This window comes from Asterias amurensis, chromosome 3, assembly GCF_032118995.1.
Source record: "Asterias amurensis chromosome 3, ASM3211899v1".
Lineage (NCBI taxonomy): Eukaryota > Metazoa > Echinodermata > Asteroidea > Forcipulatida > Asteriidae > Asterias > Asterias amurensis.
The window spans coordinates 23,748,633-23,772,105 of record NC_092650.1 but is presented as its reverse complement, the minus strand read 5'-3'; the positions used below and the strand labels follow the sequence as shown (position 1 = coordinate 23,772,105).

Sequence of the window (23,473 nt, the reverse complement as noted above, 5' to 3'; positions counted from 1 at the left end):
TCGCGGTAACCGCATTCTGTACACACCAAACAACCTGTTTCAATTTTATTGGAGCAATAAAAGAAACAACACTCTACTAAAACAGTCGTAGAGAGTAGAGGTAGAACTTGGTTATTATTAGCAAAATAGTACAAGTGTTTTACTACGGCCAAATCTGGCTTGAATGGTTTGTCTCGGGTGTTCTTTATTGCTGGCGCAATCTCGATTCTTTTGGTAATATTTGTTGATGCCAAGTATTCTGAATCATGAGAAAGCTGAGCCCCCCCCCCCGCACCCCGGGAATATATCTTCCTTGGCGTTATATCCTGACTTACGGACATTGCCGAGTACCACGTAGAAGTAGAAGTAGAATTCTCGTTTACAACAAACAACACTAAAATAGAAAAGAAGAAACCTATGAACATCCATCAGTTGCTCGCTCACTTTATAAATATTAAGCAAGGTGTTCCCTTAACCACACAAACCACAAACTTCAATTCAATTCAATTCAATTCACTTTCACCACTAAATGTAAATCACTACACTAAAACGGTAAATCCTCTTTTCATAACTTTTCTCTGGAATGCTGTGGCTCGATCGTTGAATGGCAAAAGAATAACATTATGCAGCAAAGTAAAATTGAAGTAAACATAATTTTAGTACAACTGTTGCTTGTTTTCTATGTTGTGTCTTCTTTTTGGTTGTTTGTTCTTTGTTTGTTTGTGAGTGCATAAATTGTATGAAAGACAAAGGCGCTTGCTTGGACTAAAAAACAAAATAGTGACATCATTTTATTATCAATATCATGATCTTTAGAAAGTGTGTTCTCTTCAAGTTTAGTATCAAACAAGTATTATTAATTCTAAATAATACAGCCGCGTTCCCAAGCATGCTAGCGATTTCGATTAAACCTGTGCTAGTGACTGGTTTATTTGTGGGTGTGGTTCCCCCTGAAACTTTAAATGGCTGGTACCCGTCTCCTTTCTTCCACGTCGATCTCAAAATGTGCGCTCAATTGTTACGTTCATGCATCTTCAGTACCGGGAACGTTAAAATAATAGTCATATTATTTTATTACAAAAAAAATTGTTGGTTACCAACGAAACATTATCCATTGTCGATTAGCTCAATGATTCAATGTAAATTTCGCTTTTGGAAACAAAAGAACTAAACAAATCACAAATGTAGGAATTTCACGGTGTGTAGCAGCCGGTGAGTTTAACTTTGACATAATAAGAATTTACAGGCATTTTTTGTTTTCTGTGTGGTGAATAATGTAAGCAGAATACAATGTAAAAATACGATCCAGATTGCAGATGTAGCACGTAGGCACGATCGCATGATAATAACATCATATAGGCCTAGTCATAGTACATGTACATGTGCATACATACATGTATGTACTTGTGCCAAAAGTTTTGGAGGAATTCGGGTCAACTTGTACCCAAGTCAACTCGTACCCAAGTCAACTCGTACCCAACCAAATAAATTTTTACAATTTTTTTTTGTTTCAACTCGTACTAATAAGTATTATTGTAGTTTAATTTATTTATTTATATTGTTAATCACAGATAGCTATTCATTGTTTCAATGATTTTGTTTTCTTGATGTTTTTTTTCATGTTGCAGCTCAAGAGCTAATGAACAGATACGCAATTGCCGGGCCTAGGGCCTAATTATTATTTTTTTCTTAGGCCCTACGTACGGTGGGGAAAATTAATCAGAACTAAAGAACTTTTTTTAATTGGCTTGTTTGAATGAATTTGTTTTTTCTTTTTTCGGAAAAAGATAATCAGAACTTACGCAAAGGGTTGAAACAATATTTGTTAAAATTGATTTGTTTGAATAGGAAAACGATAATCATAACATACGCAAATGAATCATTTGAATGAATAGTTACCATGAAATTCATTGAAAATAATTGGTTTCATATGAAGAACTAGTGTGCATCTGCTCAACGCCTTTCATCGCGACCTGTCAACACAGGAAATTAAAAGAAACCATAATGGATCTGAATGAATCCTCGCGAAAAAAGCAGAAATGAGATGAACAAACATTATTAAATTCGTGAGAATATTATTAATAAAAGTGAGCTCCATATGATGGTAGAACATCATTTTTATTTCCTATCGCTTATAAAATCACGCCGCACGGAAATTATCCGTTTCGGCATACAATGTACGTTGTACGGTACGAGTTGACTTGGGTACGAGTTGACCTTGGTACTAGTTGACCTGGGTACGAGTTGACTTGGGTACGAGTTGACTTGGGTACAATATTTTGGGTACGAGTTGACTTGGGTACGAGTTGACCTGGGTATGAGTTGACCTTGGTACTAGTTGACCTGGGTATGAGTTGACTTGGGTACGAGTTGACTTGGGTACAATATTTTGGGTACGAGTTGACTTGGGTACGAGTTGACTTGGGTACAATATTTTGGGTACGAGTTGACTTGGGTACGAGTTGACTTGGGTACGAGTTGAACGTTTCACTTTTGGAGTAGACACTTAGTCTTAGGTGTACATGTGGACATCTACCTCCATAAGCCTTTTTGAGGTATGGCTGACACAATGCTACAACACTGTAAAGTTGTGGTAAATTTGTGCGTATTGACCATAGAAATAGAACGTACGTTATTCAGTGAAGTGCGCATTTTTGGGCGACGTGGCGTTTACACGTTAACCTAATGACCACCAACATGGTGAGCGTGGCATCAGTCGCGGTGTGTGACGCGCGTGTATCACGTCCACCATACCTCAAAAAGGCTTATGGATATGTACATAGCGTACTTCCCGTTGTCATCGTATGCAATGAGGGCAAGCCAATCAAGGCTTTTATTAACAGTTACTTTATATAGCGTAAAAACAATAGATAGGGATAGGGGGCCTACCAAAGTTTTTTCTCGTAAATTTGTACTTTGAGCTTTATTCAGTTCAGAATTTAGAAACTGAAATTGACTGAAAGTAAAATAAAAAACCCTGACTTAGGTTAGATGACCACTTTTTTTGGTAGACCCAGTCCGTGACTGGGGCGCTAGATTCATTTTTTCGAAATTTTGACATTATCGGTCATCTTTCCGCATCGGTGTGTGTGGTGACGACTGACGACCGGTGTCGGTGGATATTTGATTTGAAAATGTTGTTTGTACTTTTAAACATTCAAAAGTTCAAACATTAGTTGAAGACAAAGATTCAAAGTATTTATTATACTTATTATAAATCATAAATGGCATTATTTATCTATGTTATTTATTTAGGGTGATTGATTGGCAGCCCCTGACGCTGAGAAGCAAATGAAATAATAATTTTAGTAAAGAAAACCCTGCAAAGGCACTTGTTTTTTTGTTTGATAAATTGTTGTTGTAAATTATAATAAGTTTAGCAACAATCCCCTTTTCCCAGTAGTGGAAAAGTTAAATTAATAGTCATACTCATCGTTCATACATTTACTACTTTCTGTCAACTCGCCGTCAACTCAACTACTACCTTTTTGAGTGAAACTGAGATGACTTCATTTGTTTTATGTTATAAATAAGGCTTTATTTCATAAAAGCTAAAAATATGATTGAAAAAGCTACCATCAATGGTTGCACTTGCCTACAAAGGATAATAGTAATACAGTAACATTGACACCCCTTTAGTGGATTTTCACCAGAGTTTAATGGGAACAATAGACAACTAATACAATGTAAAAGATGTTAAAAAAAACAAAAAACTTTTAGCCTTTTATTGCAAGTATGTTTCATGTTTTTCAACTGAAGCATATGACCCTGCCTGGATATTTGCATTCAACACCCGCGTGTGGGCTTTTTAAACTAACAATAAGTTTGACTAAAACCATAAACTTTATATTACCAAACACTTGGAAGGTTCTCCTGATTCTGTATAATTCAAGTTTCTAATTGTTTTTTTTAAAGTTACTTTTGGGTAGTTTCTACTTGTCATTTCATGTTATTGGCGGGTCGAGAGTAGACAATAGGAAATTTATAGTTGTTTTTTATTTTGTTTATTGTTCCTATTTATTCAATATATATCTGCATACACAGTGTCAAGATAGACAATAGGACATTTATTGTTTTTTTGTTTTGTTTATTGCTCCTATTTATTCTGTTTTATATCTACCTACAGTGTTTTTTTCATTACCAACGTGACATTTTTGGCAACCTTTTTGGAGCCTTTTTTGGGATCCTTATTGCTGACTTTTATTGAACAACATTTTTCTAACAGTGAGTATTTTTATTCAATTTATTTATTTATTTGGTGTTTATATCTTTCATTTTGTAAATGAAGTCTTTCTCAATTTGTTTATTTATTGGTTGCCTTTGTTTCCATTACTGATACTTAGAGTTTTTGTACAGCCACCGGTTCTCCAATTGCCACTTGTGTAATTATTTTATATTTTTGTGCATTTATTTACGAATATGTTTTCGGGGCCAGATATATTTTTAGATTCTTGTGTCAAGTGTTTCTGTTTACCCATAAGGAGATTTTTTATCGATGAAAATTTGTGGGATCTTGACGCTCAGTAGACCTGCTTTCATCTGTTGATTGATTTTGTTTTCTGGTTGCACACAACAGTGACAGAGAATTAGAAGAAACCTGCAAAGATCAAGGAAGTTGTCTGTATATTCACATCAACAGACACTAAAACAGTGAGGGTGGGACTATTGATTCAAGTTGGTGCCCACAACCTACATGTATATGGCATGAGATGCCAAGTACTTTAGTATTGAGTCCGGAATTTAGAATTGGTGTCATAAATGAATCAATACACAATAAAGTGGTTAATTTCCAGACAAAAAACAGGTCATTATTTTTAGTGTTGCATTAGGATTATCTTATGAAAAAAGTTCATCTACCAGGTCTGAAACTTAATTTTTGTTGGAGCTCAATGAGGGATTTTTATAGAATATTCAAGAAAGAGAATATGTTGAGGTTACAATCTTTTTGATGGATATTTTACAATTTTTTGCTTATGAAAGCGTGTGTGCCACTAACCCTTTTTTATAATTAACATATATTCATTTGTTCTTTCCGACTGACAGTAAGGCTGTTACATGATGAACAGTATGTTTGGAGGCCATAATCCAGGTGGATTCGGCTTTGGTCATGGCCAGCACAGTGGTTTTAGCAATCCACAGGGTGGTCATGGACACGGACACGGAGGCCCGTTCGGGAATCCCCACAATGCAGGCGCCCATGGCGGCACCAATCAATTCTCCCAGCTCACCCCCGGCATCAGCAACGTGACGAACCTCAACGACATGAAGTCCAAGGCTTCGCGCATCTTCATCGGGAACCTTAATACGGGCTTCGTTCAGCAGCAGGATATTGAGAAGCTATTCGGCAAGTATGGCAGGATTACCGGGATCAGTATCCACGAGGGCTTTGGCTTTGTGCAGTACACCAATGAGCTCAATGCCAGGCAAGCTAGGGAAGGAGAATATGGAGCCGTCCTGGCTAGACAACCCCTAGGTAAGGCTATGGTTTGATTTTGTTATTATGCGTTAAAGCAGGCCTGTACGGTTCGTTTTTGAAGGTGGCAAGGGCACCAAGGCATTTTCTTGGTAAAGGGCACCATTTGAGGAGATTGTAAATTGGAGCATTTCAAGGGCAAGAAGGCAATGATTATGACCATGGGCACAGAGGCAATTGCCTTCATTGCCTCTATGGACTATATCAGGCCTGGTTAGCACAGGCTACCCTAAGAAAAACCTAATAAGGTTTGAACAAAGACAAATTTACTAGAGCGAGATTTGAACTAGGGACCTACACTCTACTAGCTGAGCTATGTAGCCTTATGTTAGCGGTCTCTTTATTTGGTCAATATGATAACTTTAGGGTGCAATAGTCGGAAGCCGTACAAATGTTAGCTGCCGTGTAACCAGGGATCACACCTAATTCACAATACAACCTGGGAAGCCGCAGCCAGTGGATGCAACATTTGTTGGTAACAAATATCAAGTAATATACCACAAGGAAAACTGACGGGGTAAATTATCAGTTTCCCTCTTGGATTATTACTCTTTAGTTCTAACACTACAAAATGAACATTTTCAACCACACCCTTTTCAAATCTTCCTTCAGATGTAAGAATTGCTAGTGAACCAAATCCCAACAGGCCAAAAGGTTTCAAGAGAGTGCAGGGAACTGTAAGCAGGTAAGCTTGAAATAAAAGGACCAAGGCCCAATTTCATGGCTCTGCACAGAATCGGCGCTTATGGAAGCAGGGAATTCTGTGCTTACGGCGAGCGTGTTTCACGGGTTAGCGGCAAGTTTTGGCTTTTGCGCCTGCGTACTCCATGTTACCAGGCATTCTATGCTTACGAGGCTAGCGCAAAAATTGGGAGCTAGCCTCGTTAGCCTAGAATGCCTAGTAACATGGCGCAGAAATTTGGCGCTTGCACGTGAGCGCAGAATTCAGCGGTAAGCAGAGCCATGAAATTGGGCCCAGTACAACTTAAAATGTAGTATCAAAATGTGGAAAATAACTGCCAAGTTGAGTTTCGAGTTGTGATTATTGGAAGGAGAAGATTGAGAGTGGCTTGTGATAGTTTACGCCAGGTTTACAAGTCCATTCTTCGATTTGAAGAACATTGAGAAGAACAAGGCAACCAGGATTGGTAAAAGGGTGTCTTAATTTGATCGAAATTTTAAAACTGGGTGTCCAAACTGATCACTTACAATACAAGTAGATGTAAATGACAGATAAAACAAGGTGTCCAAAAGTTTTCAAAAAAACACCAGACACCCATCCGGCTAACACCATGAAGAAGACAATGTTATGAGACGGAAGATTGAACCACCAAAACCATCTTTTGTTAATAAGTTTTACTGTAGTCAATAAAAGGGTTGATTCACCTTAACAATCTCTTTTGATAGTGGTTACATTGATCCAGCTAGTCTCCCTGTCATTATTCCATCTGGCCCACCAGCAGCCAAAAAACAGAAGACTTTCTCAGGGAGGAAGGCCCAACAATTTGACGGACAGGGTAAGTGGCTTAGATCAAACTTAAAGACATTACGACTCGTGGGATTGATTTCACAAAGACTAGTCTAAGGAGTTTGTTGAAAACTTAACACCACCAGTCTTAGGTTGGAACGAGTAACTCATCCTTACTTTAGATAAGATTAGACTTAACTCTTTGTGAAATCCAGCCCTGCTACTGTGTGCAGGGATATCGATTGTGGATGAACATGCAGCCCTCTAGTTGCTTTTTCTATAAAAGATTTCGGCTGTGTCTAAAATGGGGTGGGGGGGGGGGGCTACGGCTGCTGCTTGATCGCCACATCATCATATGCTCAAGTATACATGTAGCAGCAAAATCAGATCTGCCCTTGCACTGTTTGTTCTAGTTAACACAAAATGTCCTGTATGTATGTACATTAAACGTGTACAGTGTATAAGACTTTTATAATATTGCATAGCACTGTAACTTTCCACATTATGAAAAGTATTGGAAAAAAACAACTGAACGAGAAATTTGATATCTCTTCTTCCTATATGAATAAATTGTCATTCCACTGGGAAGCCCCATTCCTGCATATTTTAAAGTTTGAAGGGAAACGAGTCGAGAGGAGAAACTCTTGTAAAAAAAAAATGACCACCTATTTTTCTACCCTGGAACCCACACAGAGCCCCCCTTGTGGATGTGTGCTTATTGCAAGGAGAAGGCAGACAGTTGTTGGGGGTTGATGAGACATGTGGCTCAGGAACATCACACGCAGATATTCATGGATGACTGAAGACAATAGGCGGAGACGATGGGCTGGAGAGGGGTTTTAGGAAGGGGGGGGTTTGAATTTGTTTTAAGATCAAGACGGAAGTCCATTAGCTTCTGTTTGAAATCGGAAAATCTTGCAAGTCGGTTAGTCATCCTTTTTTTGTGGTGTGACCCCTTTTTAACAATTCTTGTGTTGATCTGTTTTCATGGTGAGATGGAATGACACAAAGTGGACAAGATTGTACAAAGCATGGTTAAGGGCACTGTAGATTTATGCCATTCAATGAGATATACTTTGAGACAAATAATTTCATAGCAATGAAAAAAATTAAGAAAGGGCAGTACATGGACACGGCAGTTCGAATTCTGAAAAGTCTTGTGTCTCGTTTGGATATCTCCAGGAAATTTGAAAAAAAAACTGTGTTCATTTAGGTGGAGTGCAACTAGACTTTGACAACTAAACTCTCAGCTTCAGTTTTGATTGCTTCTCCCCTGAGCCAACTGATGGTCCAGCAAAATAAATTACTGATAAGGTGGAGAGGCGCCCATTTAGAGTCCTAAATTCATAGATACTTTAACTCATGGACGTCAAGCTTGCTAAGCTAATCTTTTGATTCGTCAGCCGCCTTTATCAACTCCCAACAAGCTGGTCTGCCTCATCCAACACAGTCTACATTCGTCTCCTTCTCATTTTTAATTGTTATAAACTCGGACAGAACTCTTGAGTCAATGCTCAGAGTCAATGCTAGGAGTCAATGCTACTAAAAAAGCCAGGTGCCATGTTTTGGAACTTCACTTATTTTGAACCGAAAGTCCTGCAAAGGGGCAATACTATTTCCTGTCCAGTGTGACAAAGTCAAAGTTCTGGCTAGGGCTATGGTTGGAACATAGCAATACATATCCAAGCCATGTTGCGAAAGTATAAGCCATTACCAAAATCAGCTAGAGCCACAGCCAAACAAACTTGGATCTATCCGATGGACTGAAATAAATCTACTTCATTAAAGTCCGAGAGGAATACACCTCTAAAAAGCCGTATGTGATGTTCTTTTATATGTTAAGTCGATCAATCTACGTCTTTAAGGTGATCCATAATCTTATCCGACAGGTCCCTCCCAGTGGATCTGTTCCTACTGCAAGGATGAGGCAGACAATGCATGGGAGTTGATGAAGCACGTGGCCATTGGCCACAAGACACAAATTTATGTTGATGATCCTGCGGAGCTGGCGGCAGCAGACAATGAACAGAATGTCCTTTACGATGAACGCAGTTAGAGAGCAGAGAGACAGGCCCCCGAAATTAACAACGGCACCCAAAACAATTGCTAACTACCCCTTAGAGTGCCCCTTACCAGAGTTAAATAGACCGATCCAGTAGGCTGCGCCCCAATGCATGTGTGAGCACAAGCACGCGAGTCTCTCCACTGCTTTTCAGCACAACTCTGCGCGCGCGCCAAGTATACTCGTACGCATGTCGGACCTTCATTGCGTTGTGATTGGTCAATACGTAATGGGGTGGAGCTTAATGGATTGATTTATTGCCATTCCCCTTAAACTAGAGGTAAATTGCAGTGCCCATCACGAGCGAAGTCCAAGGCCTTGGGGAACTCAGGATCCTGGGGCATTGGGGAGCACATAGCGGGCACATGGCATGCATGGCATTGTAGTCGCTGTTGACTTTTGTCTTGTGTCTGACGTGTGTTTAGGAAGCAATTGGAAATTTCTCACAACAGACCTGAAACATTTCTCATCTGTTCACTGGTGTATGTGAATATATTGCAAACTTCCATTAGCGCAGTAAAGCAACAACTCTAAATGTTAATAAAAAATAACCCACATTATTTTAAAAAATATATTTCTGGGCACATTTTTAAGAAGACACAAGTCCCCTTTTCATCGGTTGTTTTTGCTGTATTATTGCCAAATCTTTACCATTATTTCATTTTCAAACATTGATTTTCAAAAACATTTGTTGTTCACTTTACTTTGGTTACTGGGAGTGTGTGGTCATTTGTAAACCTTTATTTGTTGTTCTTGATCATTATTTTTTAAGTACCGTAGACAATAAATCTATTGTCTATCCTTTATTTAGTGAAACCTTATACCCTTGCTTATTTTCACATTTTAACACATTTCTGGTTTATATTGTTTTGATTGAATCAAATATCTTGGGTTTGTTTATGGATTGTTTGATTTATTTAGTTATATTATGTACACTTGTTATTCATGCAGTTTTTTCTGTCTAACAAAATGCAGTTCAAATTTTTTGTTTCGTTCTTTAGTTTTAAATGTGTTTTTCTCCTTAAGTACTTGACCCCCCACCCCTGTTCCTTTTTGTAACAAAAACTGAACTAAAATATTTCAGAAAGCATAATTTCTGACCATATATTTCTTTTGTAATGTATCTTTGTGACCCGTAGGGCATAACAAACAATTTATTATCGCTCCCTGCTTGACCGACATTCAGAAACCTGCCAACCGCAAACAAATTTCTTTCAGTAATTTGAAAAGATGACCTGTTGGGTTTTCCTGACCGATGAGTGTTCCCCTACTATACCAACAGATGCCAAGTCTAGATTCATTTTGTCACATGTGCAGTAGATGCAAATCCAACCCTGGCAGTAAAATTGAAATATTTTGCAACTGCTGTAGATAAATTTCACCTTGGTCAATGAAGTTTATTTCTTGGTGTGCCCTCGTAAACAAAACAAAAAAGCGTAATACTACCTAGATACCCTCTTTTTTCAGCATGTAAATTTTCCTGCATGTATACTTTCATTTGTTGGGTCCTATGGACAATGTGACCTATGTTTACAATCAAACCGCCCTCTGTTGACAAAACACTGTATCTGTCATGTTTCGCCGGGCAAAAAGATGCGTAGTCATGGTAAGATTGCAAACACTTCTAGCTGGCTGCCGAAACACGAAAGTTTTGCCCAGCAGTATGTGCGCGAATCATGTTATGGTTTTTGAGTGACGTCAGAGGTCACATCGTCTATTCAAACTTCTTTTTTGCTTTAGTTTTTCTCAAATTTAAAAAAGACAAGCCAATGATGTGTCATAGTATTTTTTAGGATAAATTCTGAAATGTTTGGCTCTATTACTTGAAAAAGAAAGATTAAGTAGCACAACTAAAGATTGAAAAAGTTGTTATTTTTGTCTGAAAATAATCCGGCATGGGTTACTGGGTTTCGGAAAAAGGATCTTTATTCTAAATTAAAGTCGTTATTGTATCTTTCAGTTGTAAGGGATTGACAAACGAGTTGTATAATAACTGTAATGTATAACAAAGTGATATGTGCATGAAAGATGGAGCATTGTAATTATGAGTAACACAATAAAACACTTGTGTAAAACGACCTGATATTGTGGAAATTCTTTATTCCAAAGTTGACGTTGTGGAATTTCTGTATGTCCTTACAACTAAACAACATTTTCTTTAAAAAAAAACCCCAAAACCCAGCAGTTTAGCCTAGGGCAGGATGGGGTGAGGTGCCACCCAAGGACCAAGGTGTTTTTAAACTATTGTTTTTCCTTCTACAGGGAAGGTATCGACCGTGAATCAAAAGTGCCCCTCAGGTTAATCACAAGTATCTCAAATTAGTTAATATACAATATGTAGAGATGAGTGCAGTCTTGGCACTGCGTAAAGTAGCTTCTAGAAGCTCTCCTTGGCTCAGAGTGATTTATGCAGTTTCTCAAAAACATCATTTATGACAAAAACTGCCATTTTCCCTATAAATATACATCCCCAAAATGCAGTAGTGTGTACCGATGGTATTTACAAAACAGTACATGCAAATACTAAAGTTTCCTTTAAAAGCTTGTGCACACTTTCCATTTGACAGATTTGTCCTTCCAAGTTCAGACTTTTCTAAAACGCGATCCTCATCATATAAAGACACACAAATTACTGCAGAAAAATCATCAAGGACATTCGTCTGTTTGAGAATTGTCGTGGTCTTCACGTGCTGCTTCAATAGATTTTGGCTCGGATTTTGGCTCGGATTTTGGCTCGGATTGTTTCGATATCGGAAGAAGATCTCCCCATTTTGAATATCTTGCACATCGATACAGCTCTCTATAGGAAGGATACAGAAACAAAATTGAAGTTCGTTTAAATTTGTGAAGCACTTTATTTCCAATAGATTGAGGTCTTATGAAAAAATACAAACAAATATTCCATCAAATAAACCGTATTTCACAAACTCCATGTTACTTGCATTCTTCACTGACACAGGTAGTGCAGAAATTTGGCACTTGCCATGTTAAAGGAACACGTTGCCTTGGACCTGACGAGTTGGTCAAAACAAAAGCGTTTGTAACCGTTTTTTATAAAATGCATATGGTTGGAAAGCTATTTTAAAAGTAGAATACAATGATCCACACAAGTTTGCCTCGAAATTGCGTGGTTTTCCTTCTACTGTGCGAACTTACATGGTCGGCCATTTATGGGAGTCAAAATTTTGACCCCCATAAATGGCCGACGTGTTAGTCGACGAGGTAAAAGGAAAACCACGCAATTTCGAGGCATGTTTTTGTGGATCATTGTATTCTACTTTTACAACATCTTTCTACCCATATGCATTTTATAAAAAACGGTTACAAACGCTTTTCAAAGACCAACTCGACCGATCCAAGGCAACGTGTTCCTTTAAGCAAAGAATAGTGATCACCAGCGCAGAATTCAGGGGTAAGCCATGAAACTGCTATTTTGTCAAAAGCTCATAACTAATAAGGTGACCGAAAAATGCACAACACACATGCACAAATTATAGACTTTTGAAGAAAAAACAAAAAATCTTATTGAGCTAACCTTCCATGTTTGGTCTTAGTGATGACCGTTTCTTGTAGTTGACCGTTAGCACAGCACAGTCTGCAGATGACGTGACGAGATCGAGCTAGAACAGGTCTGACTATCCTAGGCCAATGGTTGTCATTATCACCTGTTAATGACAAACAAAAAGAACAAAACATAGAATAGAATGGAATGGTTGATTAAGCTGGAAAATAAAAACAATCACAGGAATTTGTAACAGTTGACTCTGAGCATCCTACAAAAATATAGGTGTCTTTGACACGCAACACAATTCAAATAGTAACTCCACACTGTCAAGATTTTTCACGTTTGCTGCCAAATATATGAAATGAAATACAATAGGAATATACCCAAAATTACATATACTACTAAATACAAATATTTATCATAGGGCCTACATGATATTACATCTACTCAATTAACAAATTCCCATTGTTAATATTTAGAGAAGAGGCTTCAACCCTGTGGTCATCCTAGGGATTTGCAACACAGGAATCAATAGACAGTAAGCATATTGGTAAGCTGTAAATAATAATAATACTACAGCAATAGTATGCAGTAAAGTTTGCGGTTAATACCCTGTACATGTACATGTACAGTGGAAAAAGGTCCCATCCAAGCTTATGATTTAACCTGGGCCCAATTTCATAGAGCTGCTGAAGCACAAAATTTCGCTGTAGCAAAAAAATCCTTGCTCAGTAAAATCAGATTACCAGCCAAGACTCCACTCAATTGTTATGCTAAGTAAACAACAGCTAGATACCAGTCACAAGCAATGTATATCGCATGAAATTATTGCCAGTAACATGTGAAAAATAAGCGAGCTATTTTCGTACTTAAACAATTTTTTTGCTTAAGCAGCTCTATGAAATTGGCCCCCTTGGAAGTGCCCAGAAAGGAACCACCTTTTTAAGGGGATACAATTTTTTAAATTTTCCCCTGTGGTTTATTTCATAATAATAATAATAATAATAATAGTAATAATAATAATAATAATAATAATAAAATTGTTAAGAGTGTTACAAAAGATGACGGAAATATAAATCTGCCCCATAGCACATAGTAAACATCATAAAAGTCATAATAATAAACAACTATAGCTCTTTGAAAAGAAATGTCTATAAATGTTTGTGGCAAACATTCATTTCTAAAAACCTGATCATAGCCTTAAAGGCAGTGGACACTATTGGTAATTACTCAAAATATTTATTAGCATAAAACCTTACTTGGTATTGAGTAATGGAGAGCTTTTGTTAGTATAAAACATCGTGAGAAACGGCTCCCTCTAAAGTAACACAGTTTTTGAGAATGAAGTAATTTTCAACCAATTTGATTTAAAGACCTCGGATTCAGAATATGAGGTCTCAAAATCAAGCATCTGAAAGCACACAACATCGTGTGACAAGGGTGTTTTTCTTTCATTATTATCTCGCAACTTCGACGACCAATTAAGCTACAATTTTCACAGGTTTGTTATTTTATGCATATGTTGAGATTCACCAACTGTGAAGATTGGTCTTTGACAATTACCAATTGTGTCCATGTCTTTAAGCAAGGGAAACACTTAAAGGAAGGGTTATAGGTATTTGTCATTGTAATGCTGATTTGTATGCACAATTAGAAAGACATGTTACAAGAAAGATATGATACAAGTCAAATGTGAAAGTTTCAGCTGCAGGTAGTGTCTACATGCTGAGAAAACAGCAACAAACTTTCCTGGTAATTTCACAAGAAGGTTGATTCAATCCAGTTTTAAAGAGGAGACAGGGGTTACAACCACATCTTTCTTTACACACAGACACCAACCCTTCTGAGAAACATGAATCATTTCTCAGATTAAAATATTTTTAAGGTTGAAAAAATATCCATATGAGGTGGAGGGCCTCCTGACAATGCAGTGTAGTCCATCTTTACAAATTCGTACGTGCGTTAGACAAATTCTTGAAAATATATTTACCTGGCACTCTTGGACCTTTTTTTAGCACCAAGTAGCAAAATCGTTCCGATGTCAACTCTGACACCAACCCTTTTTTATTGAAGTGATGGAAATCCTGCTCAAAATTACATGGTGTGCCAGAACCATCAGTGACTCTAGGGCAGGCAAGATCGTGTTGACACTATGGAGAAAACAAAGAAATCTCTACATCACCTCAATCACAACTCTAATAGAGAGTTTTGATTATAACAAGGACTATGTCTTCCTTGCTATTAATGAAACTTCGCCTCTTTCTGAAGGCATTAATCAATGAAATCCTGAAAACAGGAAAATCCTGGCAAATCATGGCGAGTGTCCCTCTTTAAAGAAATGGCTCTACAGTCAAATTCAGTTTTGTGATGCACTCATTTTCTACTACAGGGTGTCTCAAAAAAAAGGTAATCCTACTTTAAAGGGTTTTTATGGCCAGACTTTTATGTTTACCAGCAGAAAGTATGGCATCATCTTAAAGCTGAAACCTTGTGCTTTCCAATGATACATTTAGTTACATTCCAGGGTCATGCATCAGCGAGCACCATTGTCTTGAAAATGTGGTCCAAAAATGCAGTTGGTTCACTTTTAAACCCTTGTCATTCTGGCCTTCAGACAGTGTGTAAACCTCAGGTTGTCACAATGGTTCAGCTAACGGCAGAACAGAGAATATTTGTGGTCAAGAAATGGTATGAAACCAGAACTTTTTGCAGGCTACACAGGATGCATTTGGAGAAGCATTCCCAGATCGAGATCCACCCACAAAGAAACAATCTGGGCCAATGTGAGAAAGTATGAAGCACATCAGGAACCAGCCTCAATCGCAACAAAGGAAGTTCAGGCCAAGGACAGCGAGATCTCAGGAAAACATCGCTATCCTACGACAGCAACTGATCGATTGACCACCCACGGGAGACAAGTGCAAGAGGGAATGGTGTTGGACAGAGCCACACCACTTTTAATCGGATCACTCATCTGAACCTTCACTTCCATCTGTTCCACATCTTCACATCCATCATGAACTTCTGCTTCCTGATCTTGCAAGAAGACATACTTTCTGTGAGTGGCTTCTTGAGCGGTGTGAGAGAGATCCCAGCAAACTTCTGGTTTCATACCTTTTCTTGACCACTCTGCTGTTATTAGCTGAACCGTTTGTGACAACCTGAGGTTTACACACTGTCTGAAGGCCAGAATGACATGGGTTCAAAAGTGAACCAACTGCATTTTTGCACCACATTTTCAAGACAATGGTGCTCGCTGATGCATGACCCTGGAATGTAACCAAATGTATCATTGGAAAGCACAAGGTTTCAGCTTTAAGATGATGCCATGCTTTCTGCTGGTAAACATAATAGTCTGGCCATAAAAACCCTTTAAAGTAGGATTACCTTTTTTTTGAGACACCCTGTAGTACTACATGTAGATACTACAGTTAACAGAATTTTACCAATAAACATTAAGGACACCGGTTCAGACAGGAGCTCGAGAGTTGTGCTGAACCAAATTATTGAATTAAGCGCATAAAAAGTTTGACATCTGAATCAGTTAGGAGCGACTGGATGCGCTGGAAGTCAACAGATCGACTGTTGCTCTCGTTCAAAATGACTCTGGAACATTTTTGTTTCAGACCAGACTTCAAGCTGGTCATGAGCGCCTAGAGACTTTCTTATGCAGTTGTTCTATTATTATGAGCTAAACCTAATATAAATATGACGTTAAACCTGTCTGAAACCTAAAGTTATTTGGGTCGCCTTAGAGTCACTCCTAATCTATTAGCTTCGGCGCTACTCTTGATCGCCTGTCGAAACCGGGATGTGATAAAAGATCTTTTACCGGAGCAAAGACATGACCAACAGCATCCATAGGATCTGCCTCTTCTCCAAGCTCTTCTCTGTTCCTCAATCTTCCGACAGCTTGTCCCTGTGAACTCCTCTCTGCTTCCTCCTTCAGATCGTTCAAAATAAAATCTCTGGCCTCCATGATAGTTTGATATCCTTCGTTTGTACCACACTCAATCAGGACTAAATATTGCTCTGTTTTATGCCATAGAGTTCTCAGTGTGTTTAAACGGTCCGCCTTACTTGGTAACTCAAGCAGAGAGAAGGAACTGACCGTCAAGTCGTACTTTTTCTGAAAGAAACAATTGTGTATCAATTTTTATAAGGTGCCATGTCTGTCATAAATGACATTCCTGGCACCAGTCTGCCTGGCGCTGAATTATCCAACCAAATTGAGCATGATGGTTGAATACGATTTTGTGAGGCTGAGCGTCCATGATATAACACCTTGAAAGGTGAACAAAGTGAGGTGGCGTATATTGCTCCCAGACCACGCCAGGAACACCAGGGCGAACCCCTTCTCTTTTAGATACATGACAGAACACACTGGACCAATGGCTTTATGTCTCGTCGGAAGGTTGATGCAATGGTTAAAGCCACTGGACACTTTCGGAACAGAAAAAAAAAAAAAGTTCACAGATTTACAAATAACTTACAGGGTTTACAGAAGGTAATGGTGAAAGACTTCTCTTGAAATATTATTCCATGAAATGCCTTACTTTTCGAGAAAACATTAAAACAATTATCAATTCTCGTTGTCGAGAATACGGATTTATTTTAAACACTTGTCATGACACGGCGAAACGTGCGGAAACAAGGGTGGGTTTTCCCCGTTATGTTCTCCCAACTCCGATGACCGATTGAGCCTAAATTTTCACAGGTTTGATATTTTTTATATTGGTTGTGATACACGAAGTGTGGGCCTTTGGACAATACTGTTTACCGAAAGTGTCCAATGGCTTTAAAGTCATTGGACACCTAACCTTTGGCAATCGTCAAAGACCAGTCTTCTCACTTGGTGTACATCCCAACATGCATAAAATAACACATCTGTGAAAATGTGGACTCAATTGGTCATCGAAGTTACAAGAGAATAATGAAAGGAAAAAACGCCCTTGTTGCACAAATTTGTTTGCTTTCAGATGCATACCAAACAATTGAAAGACTTCAGGCCTGAAGCCTTTGAATTTTTGAGTGAGAAATTACCTTTCTCAAAAACTATGTTACTTCAGAGGGAGTCGTTTCTCACAATTTTCAACAGCTCTCCATTGCTTGTTGCCAACTAAGTTATGCTAACAATTATTTTGAGTAATTACAAAATAGTGTCCAATGCCCATTAAGTGTCTTGCTTAAAGACAGTGGACACTATTGGTAAAATGTCAAAGACCAGTCTTTTCACTTGGTGTATCTCAACATATGCATAAAATAACAAACCTGTGAAAATTTGAGCTCAATTGGTCGTCGAAGTTGCAAGATATTAATGAAAGAAAAACATCCTTGGTCACACGAAGTTGTTTCAGATGCTTGATTTCGAGACCTCAAATTCTAAATCTGAGGTCTCGAAATCAAATTCGTGGAAAATTACTTCTTTCTCGAAAACTGCGTCACTTTAGAGGGAGCTGTTTCTCACAATGTTTTATACTATCAATCTCTCCCTATTACTCGTTACCAAGTAAGGTTTTATGCTAATAATTATTTTGAGTAATTACCAATAGTGTACACTGCCTTTAAGGAAACAGATGCCATGTCCAGGACCAGCAGAATAAAGACAGAATGAACCAGACCAGTCAAGTACTACATACCTGAATTGAGACTGGAAGGAAATGTCTGAGGTAGATTCCCTTGATGATAGTCTTGTTCCCAGCCTCCTCTTCCTCTTCTGTACTATTATCTCTCATGAGTGTATCAGATAACTCATGCATAGATCTCGACGTATCCACACAGAAGAATTCACTGAGTGAGTCACCCCACAGTGAATGAGCAGCCCTAAAAAAAACAAATACGCTTATATAGGTCAAGTTTCTGAAGAAATCTGGGTGGATTTCATTTGAAGGCAACATATATATACCTTTGGTTTTGTGATTGGTTTGAACATTTCTAGTGCGTCATGTCTGTCAATGATGACACTCCTGGCGCAAAAAACAAGAACTCTGCTAATACACAAGACAATGAATAGTTAAGTTTGAAGGCTATTGTTTCCGAAATAGATATGATTTGAGATGAGTTTTGACTTTATAATCCTATATAAATGTAGATGTATAAAATCAAGCCAAACATACCAGGCTGTTGTTCCGACACCAGAACCAAAATCCAGCAGGTTTTCAGGTGTAAAATCTGCCATCCTTTTCCTGATCTGTCAATCCACAAAAACAAAAACAAAAGTATTCAAGGAGATATCTTTGTTTATAGGCCTAATGGTTGCTAAAAATAGATAATAACAGCAAATGTTGAAACCAAATTGAAAAAAATACAATTACTGCAGTGATTTGTGTCAAATATCAATCAATATAACAATATAAAACAGTGGGTTTTCCCATTGACATTGGAGAATATGAACCAAGGGAAATGTCACAGAGAGCTACCATGCAAAGACAATAAGCCTGTTTGAGATAAAGTGGACACTACAGCAGTGTACTGTTTGGTTTGGGTGGAGAAACTTACCCGGACCCAGAAGTGACACCTGTAGTTATTGTGTCCACTATATCTAAAAATGGCTTATTAGCTTAGAAGACAAAAAATCTCCTAGCTGACACACGCTTGCGTTTGATATACCAGGGGGTCGATTTCAAAAAAGAGTTAGGGCTAGTTGTCATGGGTAAGCTAGGAGATATGTCCTAAGTTAGGACGAGTAAGACTAGTCCAGTCTAACTCTTTGTGAAATCCACCCCAGATGTCACTATTTTGGACAGGTTTCCTTTTTTTTCTTCTTTGTACAATGACTTGTGACTTAAACTCAGACTCACTTGGACAAAGTGACTCGTGACTTAAACTCAGACTCACAAGAAAAAAGTGACACGCGACTAAAACTCAGACTCACTTGAACAAAGTGACTCATGACTTTACTCAAAATTCAGACTTCACCCCAAATGACCTGAGACTTGGACTCGAACGATAGCGACTCAGAAGAAGCTTCCTGACAAAACTCAGTATTGGATTTAAACCACTTAAAGACAGTGGACACTATTGGTAATTTTCAAAGACTAGCATTCACCGTTAGCTCATTTTGAAAAAATGACAAGCTTAAATTAAACTACCTAATTGGGGCCTATAAGGCAAGCGTTTCTCAACACACATAATGTTTAAGACACCACATCACATTGATATCATTGCTGATGTTTCAGTTGTCTTCACTTTTAAAGCCATATCATTAATATGATACCTTATTAAGTTTTAAAATAATTAAATTCAGGAATTATTCAGGAAGTACCTCATTTAGAACTCTGTAGGTCACTGCATAGTTTGGGGCAATCCTTGACATCATATATGCACATGAAGTGGTCTCATTATAGCTGTAGTAACAGGGAGAAAGGTAAATGTTGTAATTTTATTTGTGATTTTTTTCCTACAAGAATTAGAAAAGTACTGATTACAAAGTGCTTAAAGGCAGTGGACACTATTGGTAGTTACTCAAAATAATTACATAAAACCTTACTTGGTAAAGAGTAATGGGGAGAGGTTGATAGTATCAAACATTGTAAGAAAAGGCTTCCTCTGAAGTGACGTAGTTTTTGAGAAAGAAGTAATTTTCCACGAATTTGACCTCAAGTTTAGAATTTGAGGTCTCAAAATCAAGCATCAGAAAGCACACAACTTCGTGTGCAAGGGTGTTTTTTCTTTCATTATTATCTCGCAAATTCGACGACCGATTGAGCTCAAATTTGCACAGGTTTGTTATTTTGTGCATAAGTTGAGATACACCAAGTGAGAAGACCGGTCTTTGACAATTACCAACAGTGTCCATTGTCTTTACCACATTAAGATTAGCTTAGCATGTCCAAAAAGTGTCCATTATTATTTGATTGCAGAATCTACTCACGTGATAGGATGCCAGTGATAGATGTGTCTCTTCAGTTTACTCATCACAGATGCAATTTTCTTTTTGTTTTCCTTGGATAAGTCGGGACTCCTAATCATTTCGTCATCGATATCTTAAAAAAGATAACGACAGCAAGATTTTTATTTTTTTTTTGTTCAGACAAGTCATCCTCCTTCGATAAGCCAATATTCAAAAAACAATTGTGGGCAATACCTAGAGAGGGGATATTAGCATGGGTTCCCATCGGTTATTGATAAAACAGGATTTGTAAAGATAAAAAACATCACAAGCTTTATATACCGATTAAAAGTTTATACTGGAAACATTGTTTCTCTGAAATATTTCCCTCCGAAACGAAGTCACATTCAAAACAATAGGGCCTATTAAAAACTGTATCTGTAACTCACAAGTTGAAATACATGGCATAACGCGCACTTAATATTGTGCACTGCTTGTGTCTTGTTGTAACAAACAAGCAGGCATGGAATTACTGTTGCCCCTTGATCTTGACCTTCCTGCCCCTTTGGTGCCCCTTTCATAGGCTCCCCATTTGGAAGTGCCCTTGGTACAATGGACGTGGTCTTGCCCTCGCTAAGATGAAATTGCAGGTCTGGAAAGGCTTAACATACCGTTAACCCCTTGAATTGATGCAAATTCCTTTGCCTTTGCACGGAGATCAGCTCGTTCAAGCGGTCGTTGACGTCCCAAGAGGTACCTTGCCATTGCAGCGGCATTCGGTTGAAGCTGCTTCACTGGCTTGTCTGGCTCGAGAAAAACATAAACAATCAAGAATTTATGATTAATAATATTTTTGAAAAAAACAAACAACATCAAAACAATGCAAAGCTACTCAAGTGAAGACTACCAGGGGGAAAAAAGAAAAATTTGTCTGTTACTTCAAGGAGGCAACCAAGGCAATTGCCTCCATGCCCCCTGGTCAATGCCTTGGTGCCCTTGAAATGCTCCAGTTACTCATATGGTGCCCTTTCCAAGGAGAAAATGCCTCAACGCCCTTGCCCTTTCAAAAACGAATCACACAGGCCTGATGGTAAATGGGTTCAAATAAGGATTGTAAAATTTTTGAATTTTTTTCCAATGGCCCCTCAAAACCATCCGGTCTTTGAATGTCGAGGGGATCAATCAAGGGTTACGATTATCGCAACAAGTTACTCACCAGCTAGGTATTTGATCACATTCTGCAGCAATGCATCCGGAAGTCTGACTGATTTAGGTCGTATGATGCCAGGATGTTTTCTAAAAGTTGCCAGTCCGACTAAAGAGTCATCAACTGAAGTCTTGTACTTTGCCACAGTAGCCAGCTGCATTATCAGGAAAACATCACAAATTTGTCAAAAAACAGTGTTTCTGTTGGGCGCGATCGGTCAATCTGCGCGATCGGTTGATCGCGCTGCGCTATCGACCGATCACGCTGCGCTATTGAAATATCTATTGGTCGCGCAGCAATTGGTCGATCGCGCAGCAATCGGTCGATCGCGCAACAATCGGTCGATCGCGCAACAATCGGTCGATCGCGCAACAATCGGTCGATCGCGCATTGTTCGGCAACGAACATGCGCGATCAACCGATCATGCGGGAATGGCTCGGCACGATCGGCCGATTGTGCAGGAATGATTTTGCGCGATAGGCCGATTGTGCAGGAATGGTTATGAGTGATCGGCCGATTGTGCAAGAATGGTTTTGCGCGATCGGCCGACCTGCACAAAATCAGCCGATTGTGCAGGAATTGTTAGGCACAATCGGCTGATGTTCAGGGGCCGAATTCACAAAGATGACAAGATGTAACATTGATTGTAACTGCAAATCAATCGTAGTGTGACGTCACTATATAAATCACTATGGTGATACTGAAAATTTGTCCAGCTACGAATTTTATTGCTTTGAGAAATCGCCCCAAGGAATAGTTTACCTGCACGATCGGTCGAACGCACCAAACCATTCCTGCACGATCGGTCGATCGCGCAAACCCATTCCTGCACGATCGGTAGATCGCACAAAGCCTGTCCTGCGCGATCCGCTGATAACGGGAAAAAAATACTCGTAGCGCAATCGGTCAGTCGCGCAAAGATGTCATTGCGCGATCGACCGATTGTTGCGCGATCAACTGATTGTTGCGCGATCGACCGATTGCTGTGCGACCAATTGATCTTAATTTGAACGTTCAATAGTGCAGCGCGATCGGTTGATCGCGCAGATTGACCGATCGCGCCCAACATTTCAATAGAGTGCAATTTTCAAAAAATTCAAATAAAAATTCTGAGTAGACCCAGTTACTGGGGGGCTTTTCTCTTTTTTTTCTCTTAATTTGTCATTATCGGCGCGGCTGTATTTCAGGGTAAAAATGAGTACAGCACCCCAGTTACTGGGTCTCGTGTCTGAGGAAACTTGATGAGCAAAGTGATGACAAAATTTGTAAGCACAAACTCAAATTGAGCCTGATGTTCATTTTCATTGTGGGAAGCATATGATATTGTTGACAAGAAAGTGGTAAAAATTGAGCAAATCTGTTTCCAATCTGTTGACTTGTTGCCGTTTAAGCTCCGGCTTCGCCTTCGCGCTGGAGGAGGGTTATGTTATCAGAACTTTTGAGGCTGGTTTGGTTTCATGGAAAAGTTTCCATATCCCACTGCCACTGACGTTTCAATTCATTGACATTGTCATTATGTATGGGATAAATGTTTATCTTATTTTCCGGATTTTTTTCACAAATAAAACTGCTTTGGCATATAAAACAAGGTCAAGGACTAAGCACATGGGAAAAGGGGCGGGGCCAAAAAGGGGCCAATTTAATTTCTGATCTGACCAGCGCAGCAGTCTAGCTGGCAGTGGCAGTGGCAGTGCTCCCAGTTTTTCACTCAACCCTCAGCAGCTCAACTAAACCTCATCATTTTGGTTTTCCCATCAAAATTACACGCTCCAACTCACCCTCCTCTGAAACTTGAAAATGCTTGAGCTATTTGTTTGACGCGGCTTTACCCTGACGAAAACTCCCATTCCATGCATTCCCAACGTGACACTCATGGAGGCTGCCATTTTGTTTTTAATTTTCAATCACACGATCACCAACAGAGGGCGTTCTTCTGCCCGGCGGTCG

General features: G+C 38.9%; 2 protein-coding genes across 4 annotated transcripts; one reads left to right on the top strand and one right to left on the bottom strand.

Annotated features, from left to right (window-relative positions):
- Positions 1-1,083: 1,083 nt before the first annotated feature.
- Positions 1,084-11,060, top strand: LOC139934499 (heterogeneous nuclear ribonucleoprotein C-like). Of its 3 annotated transcripts, none has more exons than XM_071928753.1 (6): positions 1,084-1,191; positions 4,106-4,203; positions 5,023-5,452; positions 6,065-6,137; positions 6,860-6,969; positions 8,810-11,060. In XM_071928753.1, exons 3-6 carry the CDS (start codon positions 5,035-5,037, stop codon positions 8,974-8,976), a joined length of 768 nt encoding a protein of 255 aa, XP_071784854.1. In that variant the 5' UTR covers positions 1,084-1,191; positions 4,106-4,203; positions 5,023-5,034; the 3' UTR covers positions 8,977-11,060. The 3 variants fall into 3 exon arrangements, with proteins under 3 accessions (XP_071784854.1, XP_071784856.1, XP_071784855.1); XM_071928755.1 differs by having other exon boundaries at positions 7,614-8,952; XM_071928754.1 differs by lacking the exon at positions 4,106-4,203 and having other exon boundaries at positions 1,088-1,191.
- On the bottom strand, positions 10,043-23,428 carry LOC139934498 (ribosome assembly protein METTL17, mitochondrial-like). The gene is made up of 11 exons (XM_071928752.1): positions 23,305-23,428; positions 21,535-21,679; positions 20,990-21,121; positions 20,361-20,472; positions 19,752-19,833; positions 18,604-18,677; positions 18,127-18,310; positions 16,320-16,616; positions 14,478-14,637; positions 12,518-12,647; positions 10,043-11,782 (listed from the first exon to the last, which is right to left on the bottom strand). Exons 1-11 carry the CDS (start codon positions 23,410-23,412, stop codon positions 11,629-11,631), a joined length of 1,578 nt encoding a protein of 525 aa, XP_071784853.1. The 5' UTR covers positions 23,413-23,428; the 3' UTR covers positions 10,043-11,628.
- Positions 23,429-23,473: the final 45 nt, after the last annotated feature.

What these genes read in the sequence shown, in the direction of transcription:
- LOC139934498 (XM_071928752.1), bottom strand. Translation starts at nt 23,412, where the DNA reads ATGGCAGCCTCCATGAGTGTCACGTTGGGAATGCATGGAATGGGAGTT. An exon ending in AAAAGGTCCAAGAGTGCCAG is followed by an intron (nt 12,648 to 14,477) that starts GTAAATATATTT and finishes TGTCATTAACAG; the next exon opens with GTGATAATGACAACCATTGG. An exon ending in ACTAAGACCAAACATGGAAG is followed by an intron (nt 11,783 to 12,517) that starts GTTAGCTCAATA and finishes TCCTTCCTATAG; the next exon opens with AGAGCTGTATCGATGTGCAA.
- LOC139934499 (XM_071928753.1), top strand. Translation starts at nt 5,035, where the DNA reads ATGATGAACAGTATGTTTGGAGGCCATAATCCAGGTGGATTCGGCTTT. An exon ending in CCTGGCTAGACAACCCCTAG is followed by an intron (nt 5,453 to 6,064) that starts GTAAGGCTATGG and finishes ATCTTCCTTCAG; the next exon opens with ATGTAAGAATTGCTAGTGAA. An exon ending in GTGCAGGGAACTGTAAGCAG is followed by an intron (nt 6,138 to 6,859) that starts GTAAGCTTGAAA and finishes CTCTTTTGATAG; the next exon opens with TGGTTACATTGATCCAGCTA.